General features: G+C 45.9%; 2 protein-coding genes and 1 non-coding gene across 6 annotated transcripts in view; 2 read left to right on the top strand and 1 right to left on the bottom strand.

The window, feature by feature from the left end:
- LOC136395728 (maestro heat-like repeat-containing protein family member 7) overlaps nt 1-26847 on the top strand; it is a 54060-nt gene extending 27213 nt beyond the window's left edge. For 3 of the 4 annotated variants that reach the window (XM_066370976.1, XM_066370977.1, XM_066370978.1), the window contains 13 exons: nt 407-556; nt 1901-2055; nt 2308-2440; nt 3474-3667; nt 4527-4664; nt 4874-4991; nt 5387-5527; nt 5840-5974; nt 16883-17041; nt 17415-17537; nt 18736-18841; nt 21414-21479; nt 25598-26360. In XM_066370976.1, coding sequence (XP_066227073.1) covers nt 407-556; nt 1901-2055; nt 2308-2440; nt 3474-3667; nt 4527-4664; nt 4874-4991; nt 5387-5527; nt 5840-5974; nt 16883-17041; nt 17415-17537; nt 18736-18841; nt 21414-21479; nt 25598-25860 — 1881 coding nt within the window. In that variant the 3' untranslated portion in view covers nt 25861-26360. Of the gene's footprint in view, nt 1-406; nt 557-1900; nt 2056-2307; nt 2441-3473; nt 3668-4526; nt 4665-4873; nt 4992-5386; nt 5528-5839; nt 5975-16882; nt 17042-17414; nt 17538-18735; nt 18842-21413; nt 21480-25597; nt 26452-26787 lie in introns of those variants that run through there. The other variant, XR_010749377.1, reaches the window with a different exon arrangement.
- The window catches only part of LOC136395739 (calcium/calmodulin-dependent protein kinase kinase 2-like), a 1028348-nt gene that overhangs the window by 919557 nt on the left and 81912 nt on the right, over nt 1-26879 (top strand).
- TRNAT-GGU (transfer RNA threonine (anticodon GGU)) lies at nt 19717-19792 on the bottom strand. Its single transcript has one exon. It is a non-coding gene; the product is annotated as a tRNA-Thr (tRNA).

Here is a 26879-nt window from a genome sequence, read left to right as displayed (position 1 = left end):
CTGCCCTTTGTTCCCCTTGAGCATGATGGGCCCTGCTCCTTCCTTGTTACTCGCCCGCCCAGAAGCACTTGCTTTGTGCTAACGGTGCTTTGTGAGCAATGTGTAGACTCAACCTGTGCCTCAGAGAGATGGCAGTGCGGGTCTCAGCCCCAGCCCTCCTGTCCCGGTGCTCTGCTCTGCAAACACTGACCTCTGAGCCCACACGGCATCTGAGGTCAGAGTTCTCTTTCCCCCATCCCCAAACACGCCAGCCCAGTGAGCGAGTCTTCTAGGAGCTGGGCCGGCAGCCCAGGCCTAGGACAAAAGCACATCACGTCCCCGGAGGAGCCCTCCCCAACCAGGGAGGATGGCACAGGCTATTTCAGGCAGGGGACTCCGCTTCCAGTCCGCTTCCTCCCTTTTGCAGGCGTTTGCTGAGTTCTTCACTCAGACCCAGCTCACCAACCTGGTGCTGATGGCAGAGGAGGACCTGACCGACAGCAGGGCCGAGGTGTCTGTGGCTTCAGCCCAGTTGATGAGTGCTCTCATGGAGGAGCGGGGCACAGACATCATAGAGGTAGTGTGGTGCAATGGTGGGAGCTCTGTCCTGAAAGCCAAGAGCTCTGGGCTCTTCCACTGGCTCTGTGACTGACCAGCTGGTGGACCTTGGGCACATCCCTGTCCCCATGTGGCTTTAATTCACTCACTTCTCACAAGTAGGCTTGCACTAGATTTTCTCTGTGGTCCCACTGAGCTCTGACATTGTAATCCTGAGTCTGTAACTGCAGTGCCTCCTACCTGGTGGCCGATTCCTCAGTAAATGACCAGTCTGTGAAGGGGCATAGGCATTGTTGGGGGATTGACCCTGAATCCCGGGAGTGGCAGGGGGCTCAGACTGCTGTGAAGGGTAAGGCTGTGGATTGCTAACAAGCTCACAGAATGGTTCTGACCTTTGCGTAAATTTTCTTTTAGGCGAACGTAAAACTGGGAAGGTTTAGCATGAAAAACTACATTTCTCATTGCATTGAAAAACAAACACTTTAAAATGGGGTCACATAGGGCAACTGTGTGTGGCTACCATCCCCGTTATATAAACATTGGCTCTCCAGACCCTCCTGTCTCCCACCCCCAGACACCCATTGCCTCCCGTCATTTATGTGACTCGCCTGGCCCAGGTTCCAGAAATGGAAGGACACCATGGGGTTGTCCTTGAGGTATTCTGATAAAATGGGCTTCCCTGAGGTTTGGAGATTAGAGATTTGAGGGCCAGACAAGAGCCTTATGGTCCTTCCACATGCAATGCCCCTGTCTCTGCAGTTTTCTTTTTTCTTTTCTCTTCTTTTCCCTTCCCTTCCCTTCCCTTCCCTTTCCTTCTCCTCTCTCTCTCTCTATTTTATTTTAGATTTTACTTACTCACTTTTAGAGAGAGAGAGAGAGAGAGAGAGAACGGGGGAGGAAGCATCAACTCCCATATGCGCCTTGACTAGGCAAGCCCAGGGATTTGAACGGGTGACCTCAGCGTTCCAGGTCGTTGCTTCTTAATCCACTGCGCTGCCACAGGCCGGGCTGTCCCTGCAGTTTCATGGGTGGAAGTTGATCTTAGCTGGGAGGGAAAGCCCTGAGTGTCTCCAGGGCCTTTGCCTTCTTCAGGAGGGATCCTGTGTTTCCTGAGTCGCCTGCGGGTCCCCTCTGCCTTTAGGGCTGTGGGCAGGTATTTGCTCTAGTGGGCTTTGGCACAACATTCTGGAATTCCTTTTGTGGTTTCTGCTGGTCTGGGTCTGGCACCCCAGAACTGGCCATAAGAAGAGTCACTGACAGATTGGCCAGTAGGCTCCCTGAGTTTGAGGATTGGGTAGAGAAGGAGGGGGAAGAAAGGAAGTAAAGAAGGAATGACTGAGGTTCTTCTGGCTCTACCCTGTAGGTGAAGGAAATTGTGGAGAATATCCTGTGTCTGCTCAGGTTGCAGCTGGAGCACGACACTGAGAAGGAGACCCTTCGGGCCATGTGCTCGCTGGCAGGCAGCAACACCCACACCGTCGTGCCCATGCTGCTCAAGAAGCCCTTCCCCTGGGATAGGTAACCCCTGCCCAGGAGCCCATTGTCCATCTCAGTAAATGCTTCCTGCTCCAACCCATGCCCATGATAACAATCACTGCGCCGGGATGCCTTCTTTTTGATGTTAATCAGACCTCATGGTTTCTGGCCAAGTCCTCTTGGGTGTCACTCCCTCTAGAACCTGAGAACCAGCCCTTCATAGGCCCGCGACCAGGCTGGTTCTAGGAATGTGGTAACCAGGGCCCGTGACATAGCTGTGTCTGCGTCCAACAGAACCCTTCTGGCCCTGTGGAACGCGTTTGGCACCCAGGAAAAGAGCACAGTCAAGGTCCTGCAGCTGCTCATAGGCACCCTGGAAAACCACTCCATAGAGGAAAGGACGAAGAGGGACTCCCAGCCTGATCCAGTGAGCACGCGGGTGCGAGGGGGCCAGAGACTCACTGTGTCGACCCTGGGAAGGGAGCTGAAGATTAAAGGGCACCTGAAGGATGGGAGCAGGTGTTAGAGAGGAGTGAAGAAGAGAGGGTTAACTGTGGGCTCACTGATACTGCACGCACACTTAACACTGTACCCTGTACTTTTACATCCAAGAACTGCATCGTGTGGAAAGGGCAGGGATCAGTCCCATGTCCTGGACAAACTGATGTTTAGAGTTAGTGAGATTTTTCTGTCTCCTGGTTTTAGGACTGGCACTCATTTTTCTGGGGCCTGGCCTGTGGTATGGGGGTTTGTGTGGAAGATGACATCTGTTTGCCTGAAATTGGGGTGGACAAATTACATCCCAAATTATTTTCTGCTGAAAATTTAGAGGTGTGTGTGTATGTGCGTGTGCGCGCACGCTTTAAATTATGTGAGGGTGGAGAGGCAGAGAGACAGACTCCTGCATGAGCCCTGACTTGGATTTACCCAACAAGCCCCAGAATGGCGATTCTCTGCGCATCTGGGACCTCTGCTCTGTTGCTTGGCAGCCAGCTATTTTAGCACCTGAGGCATGGCCGAGGTGCCATCCTCAGCACCCAGGGTCAACTTGCTTAAACCATTCAAGCCAAGGCTGCAGGAGGGAAAAAGAAGGTAGAGTTAGGGGAGGAGAAGCAGATGGTCGCTTCTCCTGTGTGCCCTGACTGGGAATCAAACCTGGGATTTGTCATGCCAGCCTGACACTCTACCACTGAACCAACTGCCAGGGCTGCTTTTCATTTTCCAGTGTTGGAGGATAGGGGAAAAGCCCCTTATGTATGGCCCCTTCCATCCCCAGAGTTTAGCTGAGGGCTTTCAGTCTTTGTCTGCTTCTTAGAAGTCCAAGTCAGAGTAAAGTGTCCCTTTTGGGCAGTTACTGGGAAAGGCAGAACTGGACTCAATGTGTGGGTTTATGGGACCATTTTATGTCCTCACCATGCCTAGTCAATTCTTCTTACCTCTTTCCATGCATTCTCCCCCAGGTGGCATGTGCCTTGTATGAGATGCTATCTGGGTCCCTGTGCCACAAGGCCATCCAGGAACTATACCCACAGCTGTTGCTGGCTTTGCTGCGTCATCTCCACTGGGTGGTTAAACAAAAAGATCCCGAGGAGATTGTGGTTTACAGTAAGGATGAGGGCCCAGGCAGCAAAAGCAAGACCTTTGACCCTAAACGGTAAGACTAACCCTGGTGCAATGGAGGAATGAAACTAGTCAACGTCAGAGGGCCCTGTTCAACTGAATGCTGGTCCCCTAGGGATGCTGAGGAGGGGAACGGCAGAGGAGTAGAGATAGAATATCGGTGTGGATGTTGAAGCATCATGTGCTGGAGTGTTCTCACATGTTTTCAAGTTTCTCATTACCCTTGCTTGCATGCACTCTTGAGATTCACTCAACATTTCACATGTATGTTCAAAACTCTGCACGTGAAAAGGTTCAATTAGATGGCAAATGACAAGGTAAGACTACATACATCTCCATGCACGTAAGGATTTTCAAATTGGTAATGTCTGGGTTAGCTTTGACATTAGCTATGCCATCTTGTGGAAGTCACTACTGTTTTCTGCAGTAAAATTAGGTTGGATTCCTAAATTTGTGGTTGTCATACCTTTTTGTTTTTTTAAACCTCAAGGTATTCTATTCAAGTGAACTTTTGCATAAAATGGTACAATAAAATAAAACCAGTAGCCAGAGACATTGTGAAATGGTGGGTGTGGAGGTGAAGAGAGATCTTACCCTTCTACGAGCTGGAGAGCAGAAGTTGAAAACTATGGTACTAGAGTATCCCAGTGGTCTCTTTAATGAGACTCTGTGGTTGGATGAGCACCAAGGTTGAAGGGGTGAGCAGACGAGCAAGTGGACATGGGTTCCATAGAGCCACAGATTTTTACCAGCTGGAAAGCAGAACCCAGCTGGCCACCAGAGTAGGGAACTGTCTCCCGGCTTGCCGGCATAAGGATGCACACTAGCACATAACCCCTTGTCCATCCATCTGTCTCTTTCTTGTCACAAGCCCCCTGATGTTTGGCTTTCAGCTGTGCCCTGGAGATAGTGAAGATGGTGGTATTAGCAGGTTCAAATGAAGGAGTGATGGTCCATGCAGATCAGCATAAGTGCTGGGATCTACTGATCTGCCCCAGGTTTTGCTACCTAGGGATCATGGAACTGACAAGGTGAGACCATTTGTCTAGTGAGCCTAATACAATTCCAGCTCCCTAACCCCACTTTCCAGGGCTCAGCACTCAAATACAGCAGCCTTTAAACCTCCCTTTCTCATCTCCCAGACCTCGGCCCTCACGTTTTCCCTGCTCTGTGCACACTGTTTCCTTGCCACCTCCCCCGCCCCCACTCAGCAACTCTTGGCTTCTCTGTCCCACTCCAGCGGCATCGTGAAGAACTGTGAACCAGCCATGCTGCACGAAATGCTGAACCTTGTGACAAACTTGATCAGCAGCTCAGATAGTGATCAGAAGGTTGTGGCCAGGGCAGTCTATGCACAGGTGGGTGCCTCGGGAGAGGACTAGCCATTCATTGCCTTTAACAGAAAACTTACCTAACTTGCCCTGGAAAGTGGAAATAATGGACTTGAGCCATCTGAAGTGGGGTTTCCTTCCCTGCCACTTCAGGAGCCTGGTCAAAAAGGGAAAGCCTGGGAGGGGATCAGCAGCTCCAGTCCTCCCAGAATGACCCTGGGATCCCAGCATGAGGTCCGAAATGCAAACGTTATCAGCATTATACCCCACTGCCTTAGTCTCTACCACAGGTGTACAGACCTGCCCCTGCTCTCAGCTGCTCAGAGTTCTTTTCTGAGTTTGGAGCCTCCGGGAGGGCAGAGGCAGGTCCAAGGCACCCATAACTTTTTCCATCTGTAGCTAAAGTCTCCTTCCACCCACAGCTCCTCAGGGACCAATCAGTGACTGAGACTCCAGGGCAAGACTTTGTGGGCAATCTCAGGAAGTGGATCAAGGAGCCCAACCGCATCATGAAGGAAATTGGGCTTTGTGGAATCAGTAACCTGACAGCACACCCAGGAAATGTAAGAGGGGCCAAATGGGAATCAAGTGTTAGTCTCTGAGCTGTTTAATCCACCTCTTTTGGGTCTCTTAATACCCAGGGCTTAGTATATTCTCCAACTCATCCTGGGGCAGTACAGCCTCCAGTGTGTAGACTTACATAGCCTGGCCATCTGATCTCCCAAACACCCTGGCGCCAACGGTCCACTTTCTCGGCATATCCAGCCCCTAGATTCCTTATGTCTGTTTCTCTTAGTTACCGTCTGTTATCTCAAAGCCCTGTCCCTAATGTGTTGCATGATCCCAGATTGTAAGTGGTCTCTGCCTTCCTCCAGAAGTCAGAGTCTCTGAAGAGCCTGGTTCCATTACTGACAGACCTCCTGAAGAACGAGATGCGAGTGTCAGTGACAGTCCAGGCTGTGAAGACCCTACAGAACCTCATCCGCTGTGGTCATGGAGGGAACAGCAAGGTGATCTTTCACAGCATCTCCAAGCAACTGTGGCTGCTCATCAATGATGCACGGGCCTAAGTTTGTAGGAGTAGCTGGGAACAGTGTGGGCTGGGGCTGAAGATGACCCCTGACAGCTGAATGAAGGGGTTGGGGCAGGGCTATGGGGCTGTGGTGGGAAGGCTGCAATCACTGAGAGGCAGGAAAAGGAGACTTGGCTACTTGAAGTAGTGCATTGGTCAGGTCCAGAATTCATTCCCTATTTCATACAGATGTAGCATGCAGTCATCCTTTTACTCTCTAACCACAAGTTCCCTGAAGGAGCCACTGAAGGAAAAAAGCGACATGTTGCTATGAAATTTGTTCTGACTTGAAGGATCTTCTCCTCCAAACTTAAGGAGTGGGGAAAGAACTCATGACTTCTGCCTTCCTTCCAAAGAACACCAGCACTCTAGAATGCTAGGAGCATTGTAAGGAGAACTGAAAGGCTCAGAAATTTGAATTTTCTGGATCAATTTCAGTCCACTCCATGTCTCGCCCTCCTTACAGATCATGGAATGTTTGAGCTAAAGGAACTTGACATCAGAGATGCATGTTTACATCACTTCTGTTCTGGCGTCTTTAACTTTTTAATTTTTGAACCTTAGATTTGAACTATCTTTGTATCAGTTTCATCATCTCTAAGATGATGGCACATGATGACAGGCTCGATATCTAATTCTGCTATTTTTCAGTTACTTTAAAGATCCAACACGTATATTTGAGTTAAAGCCTAAAGATAATTTCTATCCTTCATCCAAACAATATAAGAACCTTAGAATGCTTTAACTTTGATTATACTCTTCTGTTTCTTATATTAATATTTTTTTAATATTTTAGTTTACATTCTTTTAAAATCTCCAAATTTGGTCTTTAACATCATCATTGTTATTTTATACACTCAATCCTTGTTTAGATTTACTCATGTGTTTACAATTTCTTTGTTTACCTTTCCTTTTAATAGCTGTCTCCTCCTCCTAGATTATTTTTTCTTCCTTTGTGGCTTCTTCAGTGAGGGTCTGTTAATAGTAAATGCTTTCAGTCATTGTCTGAAAATGCCTTTATTTGCTTCTCATTTGTCTTTAATTTTCAGCAGTTTAGGATGTGTCAGAATGAATTTGGTTTAGCCTATTTGGGGTTTACAGAGTTTCTTTTACCAAACTTGGAAAGTTGTTAGCCATTCTTTCTTTCCTTTTAACTTCAGATTTTTAATTTATTTAGGGGTGTTTGCACATGTTTATAGAACATACCATTTACTCTAACAGATGCCAAGATCGCTTACTCTTCTTGAGTCCCTGGCTTAAACATATTTGCTTTATTTACACAGCAAGATAACATTAAACATGGAAGTTTTTGATTTGAGGCACTGAACAATGATCTACACAGGGCATCCTTCAAAAACTACAATTGAGAATCGCGCTTAGCTTTTTAGCAGTAGAAGCCTGATTGAGGTCTTGGGCCCATTTGTTTGACATTCGCGTTTTATGCCTTGAGATTTCTTTTCGATCACATCCTTGGAGCTCGCCTGGATCATTTTACTTCTCAGAGGTACGGTTCTGGCTCTGGTGCCCTCCTGTCCCCCAAACCCCCATCAGATCCTCTTTTCTGGATTCTTTGGTTTCAAAGCTTTCATCATACAAAGTATAGCAACAATTTTTTTCTCAGGAAGCATCCCCACAAAGTGCTTGAAAAGGACCCATTATGGTTACATCAACATCTGCAACCAAGATCTCTTGCCTTCTTCTCTAATGATGTACTTTTTGTCTGTACAGAGACAAAAACATGACAGCCTTCTTTCTTTTCTTGACTTCTTCTCTTGTGGACCACTTCCTAACTTTCTTATCATAAAAAGTGCGACCTACCATACTTAATCAGCAACTTGCACTCAGAGGCCATCTCCCCGGTGTGGTCTCAGGATGCGGGGTGGGTGGGTGGAGTCGTGGGACAGTTCTGCTGAGCATCCTTTTGACAGCAGCAGCAGGACCCAGCAGCCAGCCTAGCCCGTATTTCTTCACAATTGTTTCAGCGCCACATTCCGTACCTCTTTTTTTGTTGTTGCTTTTATTTTTTAAAATATTTTTATTAAAAATTTTAATTTATTGTGTTAATTTGGATTCAGGTGTCCCACTCAATATAACATCTTCCTTCACCCCCCAAAATGTGCCCCCTTTATCCTCTTTCCCCCTCCCCCCTTCCCTCTGGGATTTGCTGTCCTGTTATCTGTATCTGTGTGTTATGTATATATAATCCCTTCACCTTCTCTGACCCTGTCCCCTCACCCCACCTCTGACTGCTGTCCCTCTGTTCCCCATAACCTCGTCTCTGCCTCTATTCTGTTCCTCGGTTCACCGTGTTCATTAGATTCCACATATAAGTGAGATCATCTGATATTTGTCTTTCTCTCCCTGGCATATTTCACTTAGCATAATCATCTCCAAGAACTCAAACTCACAAAAGTTTAGAGTTCTTTCTTTTTCATGACCCTATAGTATTCCATTGTGTATACTGTATGTACCACAGCTTTTTTTATCCTCTCATCCACTGATGGACACTTGGGCTGTATCCAGATCTTGGCTATTGTAAACAATGCTGCGATAAAAATGGGGGTGCATAAAAAATGGGGGTGTATATCTTTTTTTGAGTCACTGTTTTGGGATTCTTACAATATATTCCTAAAAGTGGGATAGCTGGGTCAAAAGGCAGTTCCACTTTTAATTTTTTGAAGAAATAATAGCTTTCCACAGTGGCTGTACAAGTCTGAATTTCCACCAGAAGTGCAGGAGGGTTCTCTTTTCTCCACACCCTTGTCAGCACTTGTGTGTTGATTTGTTAATGAGAGCCATTCTGGAAGTTTTGAGGTGGTATCTCATTGTGGGTTAAATTTGCCTGTCTCTGATGATTAGTGACATTGAACATTTTTTCATAGGCTTATTGGCCATCTGTATGTACTCTTTGGAGAAGTGTCTATTCAATTCCTTTCCCCCTTTTTTATTTTTTATTGTATTTTTTTGAAGTGAGAAGCGGGGAGGCAGAGAGACAGACTCCTGCATGCACCTGACCGGGTTCCACCCAGCATGCCCACTAAGGGGCGATGCTCTGCCCATCTGGGACATTGCTCTGTTGCAACTGGAGCCATTCTAGTGCCTGAGGTAGAGGTCATGGAGCTATCCTCAGTGCCCGGGCCAACTTTGCTCCATTAGAGCCTTGGCTGCAGGTGGGGAAGAGAGAGGTAGAGAGAAAGGAGAGGGGGAAGCGTGGAGAAGCAGATGGGCCTCTCCTGTGTGCCCTGGCTGGGAATTGAATCCAGAACCTCCCCTCTCTGGGCCAACACTCTACCACTGAGCAAACCAGCCAGGACCGGTTGTCCAACTTTTTGACATAAAAATGTTCATAGTATTTTTTTTCAGTCCTTTGTATTTTTGTGGTTTCAGTAGTTACTTCTTCAGTTTCATTTCTAATTTTATTTATTTGGGCTCTCTCTTTTTTTCTTGATCAGTTTGGTTCAAGGTTTCTCAATTTTGTTTACCTTTTCAAAGAACCAGCTCTTTTTTTTTTTTTTTTTTTTTTTTTCATTTTTCTGAAGCTGGAAACAGGGAGAGACAGTCAGACAGACTCCCACATGCGCCCGACCGGGATCCACCCGGCACGCCCACCAGGGGCGACGCTCTGCCCACCAGGGGTCGATGCTCTGCCAGTCCTGGGCGTCACCATGTTGCGACCAGAGCCACTCTAGCGCCTGAGGCAGAGGCCACAGAGCCATCCCCAGCGCCCGGGCCATCTTTGCTCCAATGGAGCCTTGGCTGCAGGAGGGGAAGAGAGAGACAGAGAGGAAAGCGCGGCGGAGGGGTGGAGAAGCAAATGGGTGCTTCTCCTCTGTGCCCTGGCCGGGAATCGAACCCGGGTCCTCCGCACGCTAGGCCGACGCTCTACCGCTACAAAGAACCAGCTCTTTTTTTTTTTTTTTAAATAAATTTTTATTAATGGTAATGGGATAACATTAATAAATCTGGGTACATATATTCAAAGAAAACATGTCTAGGTTACCTTGTCATTAAATTATGTTGCATACCCCTCGCCCAAAGTCAGATTGTCCTTCGCCACCCTCTATCTAGTTCTCTGTGCCCCTCCCCCTCCCCCTAACTCTCCCCCTGTCCTCCCTCCCCCCACCCCTGGTAACCACCACACACTTGTCCATGTCTCTTAGTCTCATTTTTATGTTCCACCAATGTATGGAATCATGTAGTTCTTGTTTTTTTCTGATTTACTTATTTCACTCCTTATAATGTTATCAAGATCCCACCATTTTGCTGTAAATGATCTGATGTCATCATTTCTTATGGCTGAGTAGTATTCCATAGTGTATATGTGCCACATCTTCTTTATCCAGTCTTCTATTGAAGGGCTTTTTGGTTGTTTCCATGTCTTGGCCACTGTGAACAGTGCTGCAATGAACATGGGGCTACATGTGTCTTCACGTATCAATAGAACCAGCTCTTGATTTCATCGATCTTTTGTATTGTTTTTAGCCTCTATGTCATTTATTTCCACTCTGATCTTTATTATTTCTTTCCTTCTGCTTCCTCTGGGCTTTATTTGTTGGTCTTTTTCTAGTTCTTTTATGTAGGTGCAGGGTTAGGTTGTTTATTTGAGTTTTTTCTTCTGACGGTATGACTCTAATGCTATGAACTTCCCTCTCAGGACTGCTTTTGCTGTGTCCCATAGTTTTTGGGTTGTTGTATGTTCCTTTTCATTTGTTTCAAGGAAGGTGTTATTTTTTAAATTGATTATTATTTTTATTAATTTAATGGGGTGACATTGATAAAGCAGGGTACATATGTTCAGAGAAAACATCTCCAGGTTATTTTGACATTTGATGATGTTGCATACCCATCACCCAAAGTCAAATTGTCTTCCGTCACCTTCTATCTGGTTTTCTTTGTGCCCCTCCCCTCCCCCAACCTTCTCCCTCTCCTCCCCCCCCCACCCCGTAACCCCCACACTCTTGTCCATGTCTCTGAGTCTCATTTTTATGTCCCACCTATGTATGGAATCATATAGTTCTTAGTTTTTTTCTGATTTACTTATTTCACTCAGTATAATGTTACCAAGGTCCATCCATGTTATTGTAAATGATCCAATGTCATCATTTCTTATGGCTGAGTAGTATTCCATAGTATATGTATATACCAAAGCTTTTTAATCCACTCGTCCTCTGACGGACACTTGGGCTGTTTCCAGATCTTCGCTATTGTGAACAATGCTGCCATAAACATGGGGGTGCATTTCTCCTTTTGAAACAGTGCTATAGTGTTCTTGGGGTATATTCCTAAAAGTGGGATAGCTGGGTCAAAAGGCAGTTCCATTTTTAATTTTTTTAATTTTTTTTTTTTTTTTTTTTTTTTTTAACCAGGACAGAGAGAGTCAGAGAGAGGGACAGACAGGAACGGAGAGAGATGAGAAGCATCAATCATCAGTTTTTCGTTGTGACACCTTAGTTGCTCATTGATTGCTTTCTCATATGTGCCTTGACCATAGGGCTACAGCAGACCGAGTAACCCCCCTTGCTTGAGCCAGCAACCCTGGGTCCAAGCTGGTGAGCTTTTGCTTAAACCAGATGAGCCCGCGCTCAAGCTGGCAACCTTGAACCTGGGTCCTCCGCATCCCAGTCTGACGCTTTATCCACTGCTCCACTGCCTGGTCAGGCCCATTTTTAATTTCTTGAGGAATCTCCATACTGTTTTCCACAGTGGCTATACCAGTCTGCATTCCCATCAGCAGTGCAGGCGGGTCCCCTCTTCTCCACATCCTTGTCAGCACTTATTCTGTGTTGTTTTGTTGATGAGCGCCATTCTGACTGGTGTAAGGTGATATCTCATTGTGGTTTTAATTTGCATTTCTCTAATGATTAATGATGTTGAGCATTTTTTCATATGCCTATTGGCCATCTGTACGTCCTCTTTGGAGAAGTGTCGATTCATTTCTTTTGCCCATTTTTGGATTGTATTGTTTGTCTTCCTGGTGTTGAGTTTTACAAGTTCTTTATAAATTTTGGTTATTAACCCCTTAACAGACGAATTGTCGAATATATTCTCCCATTGTGTAGTTTGTCTTTTTATTCTGTTCATATTGTCTTTAGCTGTGCAAAAGCTTTTTAGTTTGATATAGTCCCATTTGTTTATCCTGTCTTTTATTTCATTTGCCTGTGGAGATAAATCAGCAAATATATTGCTGCTATGTAGCTCGCTGAGTTTAGCATTAGTGCTGTCTGCCACGCACTACTAGTTGTGTTGGTTCTGGGTCTTGGGTTGGTGTCAGCCATTGTTTTTAACTTGCTGTGGGCTAACTATCAACAACTACTGCTCTGTTTGCTGTTTGGGTCTGCATTTTCTGTTCCTGGGTAGTGTGGAAGGGGCCCAACTTCATATAAGGATCAGCTTCCTCCTGCTTAGAGTTGACAGCAGCTTGGTAAAAGCCCCAATCCTAATAAGATTTGCCTCCACTTTTCAGCTGCTCCTCCTCTTGCAGCTGCATGGTCTTCCCATGGAGTCTCCTGTTGAAAGACTGCAGTGTGGGGTCAGACTGGCCTCACCCCACCAACCCCTCTACTGGTTGCATGCTTGGTGGTTTAGGGCAGATGAGGTTTGGCAGCAGAGGTCATTAGGTTTTGAACCAATGATCTCTCCATGTGGCCTCTGGATGTGCCAGCCCTGGGTCTCCGTGAAGGGAACCTGGTGCAGACCAGGGGGGGGGCACTGCCCATGACTGGCTCTCAGCAATCTTCTTGGAGCTACAAACAATCTAGAGTTTGTGGTTGCCTCTTCTGGGCCCAGGTGCACCTGGAAATACCAAGCCACACACCTAGGCTGCCTTTTACCCACACTGGTCCTGGGGGAAGGCCCCAAAAGGCCAGGGTTTCCTGAGATCCCCACCTCCTGCAACCTCTGTCTACTGGCTGCTTATTGGGCTCAGCCACTGAAATAAAACGTCTGATAGAGTCTAGAGCCTGGGGCAACTCAGGGATCAGAAAGGGTGGTAGTTGTGGCTCTGCTGCACGTGTCAGTCTGTCCAGACTTTTTCCACAGACCTCAGTAGTGTGTGGCCTCCAGGAGTCCGGTGGGTGAGACAAGAGACGTGGTCTGCTTACAGTCAGGACAGATTCTATTGAGTCTCCCGTGAGGTGGAAGCACCCGTCATAGACTCGGGAGCATCTGTGGGGGAGGAGGGAGCTCCAGCCTCAGTGCCAGAAAACTGAGTCACTGACGTGCCCCCTGCTTCCTAGGTTACTTCTCAGAACAGCCCAGGCTACATAGGGTGGGGCAAGAGAGATTCCTAGGGCGGAGCAGTTGCTTTCCCCAAGGCTGATGCCACACAGAGGGGACTCTCCACCCAAGAAAGATGGTGACTGCAGTATTTGTGAGTGACTCCGCACAGGGGTTCCAGTAGCTATTTCCCGTGGTGTCTCTTCCTGGGCCACCAACTTCACAATCTCCTCACATACATCTAGCCCTCTCAGTCCTCCTCTCTTCATTGGAGCCTAGGTGAGTGGCTGAGAATGAGATTTTCTGTGCTGGCCCTTTAAGACAGAGCCTGCATCTCTAAGAGCTCTGTCTCTTTCTCACAGACAGAAATCTCGGCTCTTTTCACCACCAAATGCTATGTGGTATCCTCTTCTAGAGTCTGGGGCTCTAGGCTGGGGTGCCCTCCCTGGGGCTTCGGACTCTCACCTCTCAGGGCCAACCTCTCCACAGTGAGAGTCTCTCCAGAACCTGTGCTGCTGCTCACTCCTGGGAGTAAGGCAGCCCTTTTCTGTGTCTCCACCCTTCCTACCAGTCTCATTGTGGCTTCTGTGATCCTTGGTTATAGACTCCTCCATTTAGTCCCTCTTTACCTCTTTATAGGAATTGGATGACAGAAATTTTGGACCTGTTGTTCTTGTTCCATAAGTTGCAAGATTCTGTTCATTCTCAGTCATCTTTCTCTTTGTTGTTCAGCATGGATGTTTTTTGGGGGGTGGTGATTACTTTTAATTATTTTTTAATTAATCTTGACATATTATTCTGTTAGTTTCAGGAGTATAGACCAGTGATTTGACATTATATGATTTACTAATTATTCATCCTGGTTAGTCTTGAACCCATCTGATGTCATACATAGTTTGTAAAGTATTATTGACTGTGTACTCTATGCTGTACTTTTACATCCCCGTGACTATTCTGTAACAACCAATTGGTATTTATAAATCCCTTCACCTTTTTCACTCACCCTCCAACCCCCTCCCATGTGACATCAATCAAAATGTTCTTGGTATGTGAGTCTGTTGCTATTCTGCTTGTTTATCTTTTTATTTATTAATAGATATATATTTATGGTTATTTTATTGTTTATATTTTTTATCTCTTTCCTCCTCCCCCCCCCCTTTTTTTTTTCCAGAGACACAGAGGGTCAGAGAGAGGGATAGATGGGGACAGACAGACAGGAACGGAGACAGATAAGAAGCATCAATCATTAGTTTTTCGTTGTGACACCTTAGTTGTTTATTGATTGCTTTCTCATATGTGCCTTGACTGTGGGCCTTCAGCAGACCAAGTAACCCCTTGCTCGAGCCAGCGACCTTGGGTCCAAGCTGGTGAGTCTGCGCAAACCAGATGAGCCCACACTCAAGCTGGCGACCTCGGGGTCTCGAACCTGGGTCCTCCGCATCCCAGTCCGATGCTCTATCTATTGCGCCACCACCTGGTCAGGCTTCTCCTCCTTCTTCAAAAAGAACCTTTAACGTTTCTTATAATACTTGGGTGGTGATCAACTCCTTCAGCTGTTTCCTGTCTGGGAAGCTCTTTAGGTAATCTTCAAATCTAAGCGATAACTTTTCTGGGAGAGTAATCTTGGTCGGAGGTCCTTGCTTCTCATCGATTTTAATTTCTTGCCACTCCCTTGTGGCTTGCAAAGTTTCTATTTCTGTGTTTCCTGCACTTGTGTGTCTATTTACTTCCCCAGGTTAGAGAAGTTTTCTGTTATTATTTTTTTAAATAGGTTTTGAGTTCCTTGATCTCTCTCTCTTCTCCTGGCAGCCCCATGATGCGAATGTTGGTACGCTTCAAGTTGCTCCAGAGGCTACTGCCAGTCTTCATTTGTTTGGATTCTGTTTTCTTTTTGCTGTTCTGGTTGGGTGTTTTCTGCTTCCTTGTGTTCCAAGTTGCTGATTTGATTCTTGGCTTCATCTTCTTTACCGTTGACTCTCTGTAAATTACTGTTTATTTCAGTTAGTGTATCCTTCATTTCTGAATTTTTTAAATGATTTCTATGTCCTTTTACATGCTGTTAAAGTTCTAAGTTCCTTGAGCATCCTTATAAGCACTTCTTTCTTTGCATCCTGTATCTGGTAGTTTGGTAGCCTCCATTTCATTTCATTCTTTTTCTGGAGAGTTCTCTTGTTCTTTCCTTTGGGACATGTTTCATTTTCTCTGAACTTTGGCTTCTTCCCTATGTGTGTTTCTATGTATTAGGTAGGGCAGCTACATCTCCCAGATTTGGAAGCGTGGCCTTGTATAGTGGGTGTTGTGAGGGCCCAGGGGCACAGCCTCCAAAGTCACCCGACTTGGGCTCTCCAGCTGCGCCCATGTTGGGCTGGGTACACTGTCCTGTTGTTTTGAGCCTTGACTGCTGTTGGCATCATTGGGAGGGACTAACTCTGAGGTCGATCAACTATGAGGATTGGCGCAACTACCAATAGAGAACCTTTGTGCAAGACTTGAATCTTAGTGCTGGCCAAGTCAGCCTCTTCAGTGTGTCGCTCGTGGAGGTGGTAGGGTAGTAATTTGACACGGTCTGAAATCGTCCACTGGGTAAACTGGGTCTGGGGCCTCGTGGGAGGTTCACGGTCAACTACCACCTATGTGTGCCCTGCCTGGGGCCATGCAGCATGAGCTATAGAGCAATCTGCAGATGGCTGCTACTTTCACTGCTCTTGGAGATGCCCAGGAGAGACCAAACTGTGAACGAAGGCCTGCCTCTGCTAGTGCCCGGCCTGAGGCCACTTAGCAGTGGTACAGGATATGCAGAGGCCAGATGGTGCTTGTTTGAGAGGTTTAAGAAAAGTCTGAAGCGTGAGGCAAGAGAAGTTATTTGCATGGAAAGGTTACTGGAAACGGCTTGGGTGGACCCACAGGTTGAATAGTAATTCTAGTTTGGTCTTGAAAGGAGGTGAGTGTAAGTTCCACCTGCTCCACCGCTGTCTTGGATTCTGTTTGGTTTTGTTTTAATTAAAGTACTGTCATTATTGAATCATCACTCTCTTTGTGATGATTCAAATCACAAAAAATAACGTATATATTCAACTTGTTAAAAGTGTCTGTTTTGTGTATCTTATAAATTCAGAGACAATCTTGTCACATCATGTCTGTTTTTTAGTACTGTGTTTAGCTCATGATAGGTGCTTAATGAGTATTTGTACATTTAATATATAATATACTCTGAAAGAGTATAAAGTTTAGTTCTTTGGGATCACTGTTAATTAGCACAAGCTAATAAAGATTTAAATAATTTTATTTAGAGCATAACTGGGATAGCTATATATTTATTCTTTAAATTTGGCATTCTTGAGTGACATGCTCTGAAGAGAATAAAGTCACAGGCTATAGATACGGTCTCTAGCAGAATTAAAATTATTCTCTTGGTTTCCCTAGCACTGTACCTTTACATATTAACTTACTATCTGTAGGGGGGAAAATAGAATTGCTCATACACAAGTCATGTTGCCTTTACAGTATGTAAACATCACACTGTCAGTGTCCTTTGGACAGGAGAAATGAAGTGTGGGAGTATGGAAGCCAGGCCAGGCAGGGCCAGAGGGAAACCACAGCCTCCTTATCTCCGTTTTGCTTGTAATTGCAGGAGCGTGACCCAGTGAGGATCACAGCCGTCTCTGCCCTGTGCCGCATGCTCTCTCGCGTCTGCAAGTTTAGTCGTAAACATGTCCTCCGTGAAGAGATGCACTATATTTTGGTACCGCTTCTACTTAACTTTCAGGATAACAACACTGAGGTGGTGAAGGTACTACTGGTGACCTCTGTCCTGCCAACCTCAGCCTGATTGAACCCCTTTCTGCCCTTCCCCTTGGTCCTCTTTGACAAGTCCAGTTTGGGTTTGCATACACTACCCAGTTCTTCGGTATTGTCCTCGGAGCTGAATCTGACTGCTTGTACCCTCTCGTGGGGGCCGTCAGTCTTAGCCTGATATGGTTCTGCTCACTGAAGCTATTTATATCCCTTGACTTGAGCTAGACCCCCTGCACACCTGATCCCAGCTACTAACCCCAGCGGATCCCCTAGGGGGCTAGCTTCATGGTCTTCCACTTCGCATCTGGCCTGGTTCTACCGAGTTATGGGAGCAAGGCTTTGAGGATTTTTCTGTCTCCATCCCACAGGCCTGTGGAGAGGCCCTGATTGAATGGAGCAAAGTGACGGGCTGGTCACCACTCATACGATTATTCCGGGACACCAGCATTAAGGATCCCATGCTGGTGCTAGAGAAACTCTGCAAGTACCTGGTGAGAGTCTCTGCAGAAGCCGGGTCACAGTGTTCATGTTAGGAACTCAGTGTCTCGCTGGTTGGGTAAAGAAAAGAGGGCTCTCAGAAGATGTATTTGTTTTTTTCCTTCTCATTCTTTATCATCAGCAAACACCAAGAACCCACATTTGGGATGCCAGTCCCTGGTTATCTATCTTTGATCTTCCTAGCATCCCAGTTTCTGCCTTCAGAGGCTAGGAACGTCATGCGAGTGTAGCAGATGGCAATGGGAATAGGCCCTTTTGGTAAGAGGTGATGGGAAGACACAGGCAGGAGTCGCCAGGGCTTCAGGTCCTGGTATTAAGGGTGTGTGGCTTCTGTGAAGTCAGGAGCAGGCCAGAGATCAGGAATGCTGGCTGAAAGTAAACATTTAAGGGCTAAGCAAGTAGACTACAGTCTAACATGAGTAATTCTAATATGAATTTGGATGCCTTATGTACAGCACTTTTCAGTTTGCAAAGCACTTTTTTTTTTTTTTTTCGTGAGAGAGACGGAGAGAGACAGATACAGATAGGGACAGACAGGAAGAGAGATGAGCAGCATCAATTCTTTGTTGTGGCATCTTAGTTGTTCATTGATTGCTTTCTCATATGTGCCTTGACCGGGGGGCTCCAGCAGACCAAATGACCCCTTGCTCAAGCCAGCGACCTTTGGGCTCAAGCGGAGTGATTCTGTGCTTAAGCCAGATGAGCCCGCGCTCTAGGCAGTGACCTCGGGGTTTAGAACCTGGGTCCTCTGCATCCCAGTCTGACATTCTATTCACTGCACCGCCACCTGGTCAGGCTGCAAAACACTTTTCAATGTGTTATCCCGTTGGAGCCTTACAGTTAGTTATGTAAGGTAGGTTGGGTGGGTTTTAATTCAACTCTACATGTGAGAAAACTGAAGCCAGTTTCAGGGTCAGTATTCAAACCTGGGTCTCCTGGCTCAACAGCAGTCATTTCTCTCTTATTACGTTGATATCAAGGAGAACAGTCTCTTTATACGTGCTGCTGAGTCTGCACTTTTGCTGGGAGTGGTGGTGTCTGAGTGTACCGGTTCACACAATTTAAGCTGACTGAAGACAGAAACTGATGCTGCTTGTGGACAGGGTTGGAAGGACATGGCTGCAGGATGGTCTCTAGTAGTTCCCAGCAGTCTCCTCTCCTAATCAGCACTGCTCATCTTTGACTCCACAGGTCAGCACATGCAAAACGCAGTTCTTGGGGGAGTTACTGTTCCAGAGCTTTGGCTTCCTGACGAGCACTGAGCCCTTCCTGCAGGCAGCTGCCCTCAACTTCATAGGTAAGGCGGTCCCTCCTGTCGGTTCCTCCCTCTTCTCCAGCAAGAAAGCCCTCCTGACCTTTTGCTAAAGGGCTAAGCCAAAACCATGGTATGATGGAGCTGGTCACATCCACTCACAGCTCAGATTTATTAGAAAGGTGGTCCTGTGATCAGACCTCAAATTTTGTGTAGAAAGGTCTAGGGAGGAAGAGTAAGTTACCGGCCTTTGTCCTGACTCTGCAATCTGCTTTGAGAGGAAGAGAACTATATATATTCAGACGGAAAAAAACTATTGCTTCAACTGGAACCTCTTGGATTTTCCAAAATAGTTTTGTTTTAAACTACTATAACAGTATGTGTTCATGTTAGAGAGTGTAAAATATTCAAGTTGGCTAAAAGAAGACAATCAATATTGTCAAATATTTCATCATTTGGATTTGACCACTATTAACATCCTAGAATTCTTTCTTGAAAATATGCCCCTACCCCACACACTACACACATATAGCGCTTTTAAAAAATACAAATTATGGTACACATCTGTATCATAAATACATGTATTATATACTCTTAATGATTTTTTTTTTTGTATTTTTCTGAAGCTGGAAACAGGGAGAGACAGTCAGACAGACTCCCGCATGCGCCCGACCGGGATCCACCCGGCACGCCCACCAAGGGGCGACGCTCTGCCCCACCAGGGGGCGATGCTCTGCCCCTCCCGGGGGTCGCTCGTTGCGACCAGAGTCACTCTAGCGCCTGGGGCAGAGGTCAAGGAGCCATCCCCAGCGCCCAGGCCATCTTTGCTCCAATGGAGCCTTGGCTGCGGGAGGGGAAGAGAGAGACAGAGAGGAAGGAGAGGGGGAGGGGTGGAGAAGCAGATGGGCGCTTCTCCTGTGTGCCCTGGCCGGGAATCGAACCCGGGACTTCCGCACACCAGGCCGACGCTCTACCACTGAGCCAACCGGCCAGGGCCTATACTCTTCATGATTTTTAATGACTATATAATATTCTGTTACATAATGGATTTTTTTTTTTTTTGGTATTTTTTTCCTGAAGTGAGAAGTAGGGAGGCAGAGCAACAGACTCTTGCATGTACCCGACCGGGATCCACCCAGCATGCCCACCAGGGGGCGATGCTCTGCCCATCTGGGGCATTGCTCTGTTGCAAATGGAGCCATTCTTAGTGACTGAGGCAGAGGCCATGGAGCTATCCTCAGCACTTGAGCCAACTTTGCTCCAATGGAGCCTTGGCTGCAGGAGGGAAGAGAGAGATAGAGAGGAAGGAGGGGGGGGAGGGTGGAGAATAGCAGATAGGCTTCTCCTGTGTGCCCTGGCTGGGAATCGAACCCGGGACATCCACATGCAGGGCTGACGCTCTACCGCTGAGCCACCAGCCAGGGCCTCATCTTTTGTTTTTATTTCCTGGCACATAGTGGTTAATTGCTGCATGTCACCGTAATTATTTTTTAAGATAAATTTCTTTTTAGTGAGAGTGAGACAGTGACAGACACGAAGGGAGAGATGAGAAGTATCAACTCATAGTAGTACCAGCACTTCAGTTGTTCATTGATTACTTCTCATACATGACTTGATCATAAGGCTCCATGCAAGCTAGTGACCCCTTGCTCAAGTCAGCAATCTTGGGCTTCAAACCATTGACCTTTGGGTTCAAGCCAGTGATCAAAGGGACATGTCTATGATCCCACACACAAGCTGGTGAGCCTATGCTCAAGTCAGATGAACCCAAGCTCAAACCGGGGATCTCAGGGTTTTCAACCTGGGTCTTCAGCATCCTAGGTCAATGCTCTATCCACTGCACCACCACGTGGTCAGACAAGAAAAATGTCTTGCCCTGGTTAGATGGCTCGGTTGGTTAGAGCTTCACTCTGAAGCACAGAGGTTGCTGGTTCAATTCCCGGTCAGGGCACATACAGGAACAGATGTTCCTGTCTCTCTCTTCCTCTCTCCCTTCCTCCCTGTAAAAATCAATAAAGTAAACATAAAAAATGTCTTAAAGTAGAAATGCTGAGGCCAGAGGGTAGCAAAATTTTAAGGATTTTGGTGCTTGTTGCCAAACTGCCCTCTAAAAAGTTAGTCATATTCTATTGTCACCAGTATGTATCGATTTGAGGATCCATTTCTCCAGACATTTTCTAACTCTGTGCAATATGTTTTCAAATTATTTCCAGTTTGATAGGTAAAACAGAGAAGCTTGTTGTTTTGATCGATTCATTTTATCAGCAGCAAAGTTAAATATCTTTTCCTACGTTTATTGGCAATGCATATTTTATTTTGGCAAATTAATTGCTTTGTGCCCTCTGTCCATCTTTCTGTTGGTGTAGAAACCCCGTGAAGCTTGACATCCTTGGTTCATGCTGTACTTGTCACCTGCTGACAATATTTTCCTGGGTGACAGTTGCTCTGAGGCTTGTTGTTTCACTAGGATACTGACATGCAGGTGGCAAGGCATCCCTTAGCTACAGTTCTTGCTAAACTGGTATACACATTGCCTTGTTCACTACTGAGCCTGAGGAAAGGGGCGGCCTAGCTGTCCAGGAATTCTGGCAGGACTTTACCTCTCTCCTGTCTTTAGGATTGATAGTTGCGAGGATAAACCTGAAGGACATACGTGAGGATGACGTGCACCTCTTAAAAGATGGTGAGTCTGGGCCTTGTTTGTGGGTTCTGGGCTACATAAGGGGCGGGAAAGATAGAAAGGAGGAAGGGGAAATTCCTTTTAAATAAAGTTTACTTGGACCAATATGAATGTTATATATAAAAGTTTAAGTAAAGAGAAGAAGAAGGAAGCAAATTATTTAGTGTCGTACTAGTTAGATAAAAACACTGCTAGCAGAGCGTTCCAGTCCTTGCACCTACATCACGTGCTCTGGGAGCTCACAGCACAGTGGTGTGTGAGGCAGACATGGTCCCTGCCCCCTGAAGAACTTGCAGTTTTCTGTTTTTTACTGTCTTAAAATTTTTAAAATTAATTTATCTGTTGCTCCAGGCTAGTTCCAAGAAGTAGGCTTTTATCATGCATTTGAGCTTGACAGTTTAGAGCAGTGGTAGTCAACCTGGTCCCTACTGCCCACTAGTGGGCGTTCCAGCTTTCATGGTGGGTGGTACCAGAGCAACCAAAGTGTAAATAAAAAGATTTAACGATAGTAAGTTGTTTAATAAAGATTTATTCTGCCAAACTTAGCAAAAATCTGACATAAAGTACTTGTTAAGTAATTATTATTCTATGCTTTAACTTGCTATAACTCTGCTTTATGAATTTTATAAAGTAAAGTTACTTCCCTACTTTATAAATCACCATTACTGTGGAACCGGTGGGCGGTTAGAAAATTTTACTACTAACAGGTACAAAAGTGAGTGGTAGGGATAAAAAGGTTGGCTAGTTCCCAAGTTTAGAGTAAAACAACATTAACCTTCCTTCCTGTGTTGACCTAAATTCTAATCACCACCCCTAGCAATTTATAAGCTTTCGGTAGTCAATATTTTAGTTCTTTTCTTTAATGATAATGTAGATACTATGATTATTATTGTTATTTTATTCAAACTGTTAAGACTCTCACCATTCCTTTTTATATCTCTGGCTATTCCTTATGGGTCATGTTTCTCCAGCCTGAAGTACACCATTTTGAAGTTTCTTTCGTGCTGGTATCTTTAAAAAGCATACTTTCTTGGTTTTTGTTTGTGATAATTTCTTGCTATAACCTCACTCTTACCTGAGAGCTTTACTAGTGACACAATTCTAGACCGACATTTATTTTCTCTCAGCACTTTGAAGATGTTGTACTATTATATTCGGGCTTTCTTTGTTGCCAATGAGAAGCCTGCTGTTCTAATTTTTGTGTTTCTTTTTGTTGGGGTGCGCCCTTAAACACAGTTCTTGACTCTTCTAATGGGAACTAGGAGAAATTCAGAGTGCTTGTGGTATTGGTGGGTGGTTCATTTCATTCCAGTAGCAAATGGAAATGAGTATTGAATTATTTATACCTTTTATTCCCCCCCCCCTTTCCAAGTGAGAGGAGGGGAGATAGACTCTCACGCTCCCCGACCAGGATCCACCAGGCAATCCCCGTCTGGGGCTGATAACTCTGCTCATCTGGGGCCATGCTCACAACCAAGCCATTTTTTTAGCACCTAAGTTGGAGGCTCCAGGGATCCATCCTAGTGTCAAGGGCCGCTGTGCTGAAACCAATGGAGACATGGTTGTAGGAGGGAGAGAGAGGGAGGGAGGAGATGTGGAGAAGCAGATGGTTGCTTCTCCAGTTTGCCCTGATAGGGAATCGAACCCGGGACATCCAGACACCGGGCTGATGCGCACTCTACCACTGAGCCAGCTGGGCAAGGCCAAATTATTTATTCTTGACTATTTTCCATGCCACAGTTTCCGTCCTTTTATGTAGAGAGGAGATGAGGAGAAAGTTTGCTTTGATAGCTCCTGTTCCTCCATCTCAGCCCTTTGCTCTTCAAGGGTGTTACGTGTATATCTGAGTGTCCTGACATGAATGCCACTGGTTTGTTGTTCTAGTGTTGCCGTTGCCTGTCCTCAGAGGCTTTGCCTTGTGGTTTGGGCTTAATTTGAGCTTCCTGGTGATTGCTTTGAGGTAATATTTTGGATATGCCCCTTTGAGGTAATGGTGGAATCAAGTCTGAGAGGAAATGCCTAGCAGACAACTGGAGATGGCCAAGTCTGTGTGTGTGCTTGACGTGGACAGTTCATTCACAGCTCTTTCTTTAGAGAGTGAAATGGTAAATGACTATTAAGGGTCCTTCCTGGCCACAGAGTCGGTGGTGTGGTAGAAAACACCAGCTCCAGCATTAGCCAGACCAGTGTCAATACTAGATCTCTTGAGGAAGAGCCCTGTGAACCTGGGCGAGTTACTTTGTTTCTGTGCCACAGTTTCTTCATCTGCATCATGAGGATAAGAGTGCTGATCTTAAACATTGTTTCAAGGATTGAATACAGAGCATGGAAAGCACTGAGCTTTGCTGGGCACATGAATGTCCCAGAATCATTTGTGCTGAATTGACTCAGACTCTGGGGCTGGGGCGGGGACGGTAAGGACAGGCAAGTAGGCAGCACACTTACAGCTTTGGCCCAGGGCAGTGCAGTTGTTTGTTGCTTCCCGGAGAATAGCCATGCTACGTTTAGCCCATAAATAATGAAGTAGGAGCATCTGTCCCCTGACGTCTTGAACCCTGGCTTCAATTCTGATACTTTGTACCTCTGTTCCCCTTAGATTTTACAATTGATGTTTTTGCTGTGTAGTAGACACCTATTCCCAGCCACTACAGGGGATTTCAGGGGAAGTCCATCCAGAATGGAAATCCTAGGCTCAGTCTACTTGTTAGAAGTCATTTTGCCTTCCTTTTCCTACCCATCTCCATGAAACACTGTCTATAGACAGGAGAGAATTTTTCCCAAGGAAAGCAATTCTAATTCATTTCCACCTATAGCTAGTACCTAACAAATCTTGTTAAAGAGCAGTTCTTTCAAGAATTGTACATTTTTCTGTACGGCTTAAGCCTGGTTCTTTTTTTCTGTCCCTAATATAAATGAGATCAACGTGGAGCGAAGACTTTGATGGGCTTGAGGTTCTTTTAGTTTTATGGAACAACATTCTTCCGTTCCTTTTATCCTTTGCTATAAGCAATTTCTTGTCTCCATTCCCTCTGTTCCCACCTGATTCTAAGCTGTACACCCCCATTCCCTAACTGGACCACTCTGACAGCCCCCAGCACCCTCTTCTTTCTCTGCATTACTTTCCACACAGCAGCCAGGTTCTCTCTGAAACATGTACAGCGGGTCATGTCACCCCCTTGCTTCAGCCTCTTCAGTGGCTTTCCACTGCTCTTTGCATCAAAGTCTGGTCCCTTGCTCTGGGCCACAAGGTCCTGCCAGATCTGGCTGCTGACTTCTCTGCACCCTTAGCTACATCACTTTCCATCACTAGAAGCCACACTGCTACTTTCTGCACTGTGAATAGACCCCTCACCCCCGTCCTCAACTGGGAGTGCTTGTGCCCTTGCTCTTTATGGGGCTGGCTCAGTGGGTGGCTCTCATTCTTTGGATTTTAGCGCAGCTGTCACCTTCTCAGAAAGGCTCTTTCTGAGTGGCCTATCTTAAGGGGTCCTTCCCAGTTATTTGTTCTCAGCACTCTTAAATTTCCTTCTTTGTACTTAATTCATGTTTACTTCCTTACTTGATTGTTCCTGCACTAGAGAGTTAAGTTCTTGGCTATGGGGAATCTTCTTTCATATTCCCCACTGTGTCCCCAGCACATGGCACAGTGCTTGATGACAGTCTCAATAAATAGTTGCTGAGTGAATGAATGGTTGTGGTTTATAACAGTGAGACATTGCAAACACCTAGTTACTCACTAATAAGGGGTTCATCAAAGAAGTTATGCTAAAATCATGTCATTGGATATTCTATTATATAGAGGAATATTTTATAGGAAGAAATATCAATTCTATTTTCATAAAAATATGTCTATATTAGATATTTAAGAAATAGTGCAAGAACAGGTATGAAAATATAGACATTGGGGGTTTTTTTCGGTATTGAGTACTTCTCTTCCTTTCCTTTTTAAAAAACAGTTTGTATTTAAACATTGTCCTACATAAAACAGTATTACTATTACAGTGACAAAGTATTCTGTATGAAGTTATAATGTAATCTGACATGTGGATGGAAAATAACGGGGATTGGGTCAAGAGTCCTTGGAGACTGAGAATCTGTGTTGACCTCTTTTCTCATTTTAGCTCTTCAGAAACTGAAGAATGATCCTGTAGAGTCTAACCAGATGTTGGTCAACACACTTCTGGAAAAAATTGAAAAGAATATTAATTCTCAGCCAGGCTCTGCTTCTATTATGAGCCATATGAAAACAAAGTTCTTTAATATACTTTGTATGAATGCCTCCCCAAGAAAGAAGCGACTATTTAAGACTCTCCATGGGAGAGAAATAGTGACGTCAATTAAAAAAAAGAGAGTCAGCCGGACCGGGCGGTGGCGCAATGGATAGAGCATTGAACTGGGATGCGGAAGACCCAGGTTCGAGACCCCGAGGTCGCCAGCTTGAGCGCGGGCTCATCTGGTTTGAGCAAAAGCTCACCAGCTTGAGCCCAAGGTCGCTGGCTTGAGCAAGGGGTCACTCGGATGCGGAAGACCCAGGTTCGAGACCCCGAGGTCGCCAGCTTGAGCGCGGGCTCATCTGGTTTGAGCAAAAGCTCACCAGCTTGAGCCCAAGGTCGCTGGCTTGAGCAAGGGGTCACTCGGTCTGCTGAAGGCCCACGGTCAAGGCACATATGAGAAAGCAATCAATGAACAGTTAAGTAAGGTGTTGCAACGCACAATGAAAAACTAATGATTGATGCTTCTCATCTCCCCCTTCCTGTCTGTGTGTCTGTCCCTGTCTATCCTTCTCTCTGACTCTCTGTCTGTAAAAAAAAAAGAGAGAGAGAGAGTTGGGGTCCTGGCTGGTTGGCTCAGTGGTAGAGCGGCAGCCTGGTGTTTAGAATTCCCAGTCAAGGCACACAGGAGAATGAACCATCTGCTTCACCACCCCTCTCTTTCCCCTCCCCTGTCTTCCTCTTCAATTGTAATCTGTATGGTGGTGAGTACCTCTCGGGGATGGAGGAGGGAGTGCATGGATAGGGAGGGTGGGTCCTGTGGGAACTGTTGGTAACACTCCTAGGCTAGGCCTGAAGGTAGAAGTCCAGATCTTCTGGTGTTGCTTTTTCTATTAGTGCCCCCTTTCCCATCCTCAAAGCAGAAATGAGTCCTGTGGGGAAGGTGTGGTTGGGAGTAGGAGAGAGGTGATGTCCTCAGAGTCTTTTGGAGTCCCTAGTCATTCTACATTTCACCTTCTCATGAATGAAACCTGGAGTGGGAGGAGGTAGAGGCAGGCAAGAAGAATATGTTCACCATCCTCTGTGTGTACGTGTGACAGGAGCTAATCAGGGAGGAGCCATTGACGTCCATCTCCAGCCCCATTAGACAGAAGACAATGACCATCATCAGTAACTTCAAGTAACAACATGC

The sequence above is a fragment of the Saccopteryx leptura genome, chromosome 2 (assembly GCF_036850995.1).
Source record: "Saccopteryx leptura isolate mSacLep1 chromosome 2, mSacLep1_pri_phased_curated, whole genome shotgun sequence".
Classification (NCBI taxonomy): domain Eukaryota; kingdom Metazoa; phylum Chordata; class Mammalia; order Chiroptera; family Emballonuridae; genus Saccopteryx; species Saccopteryx leptura.
This window is presented reverse-complemented; position numbering and strand designations above follow the sequence as displayed.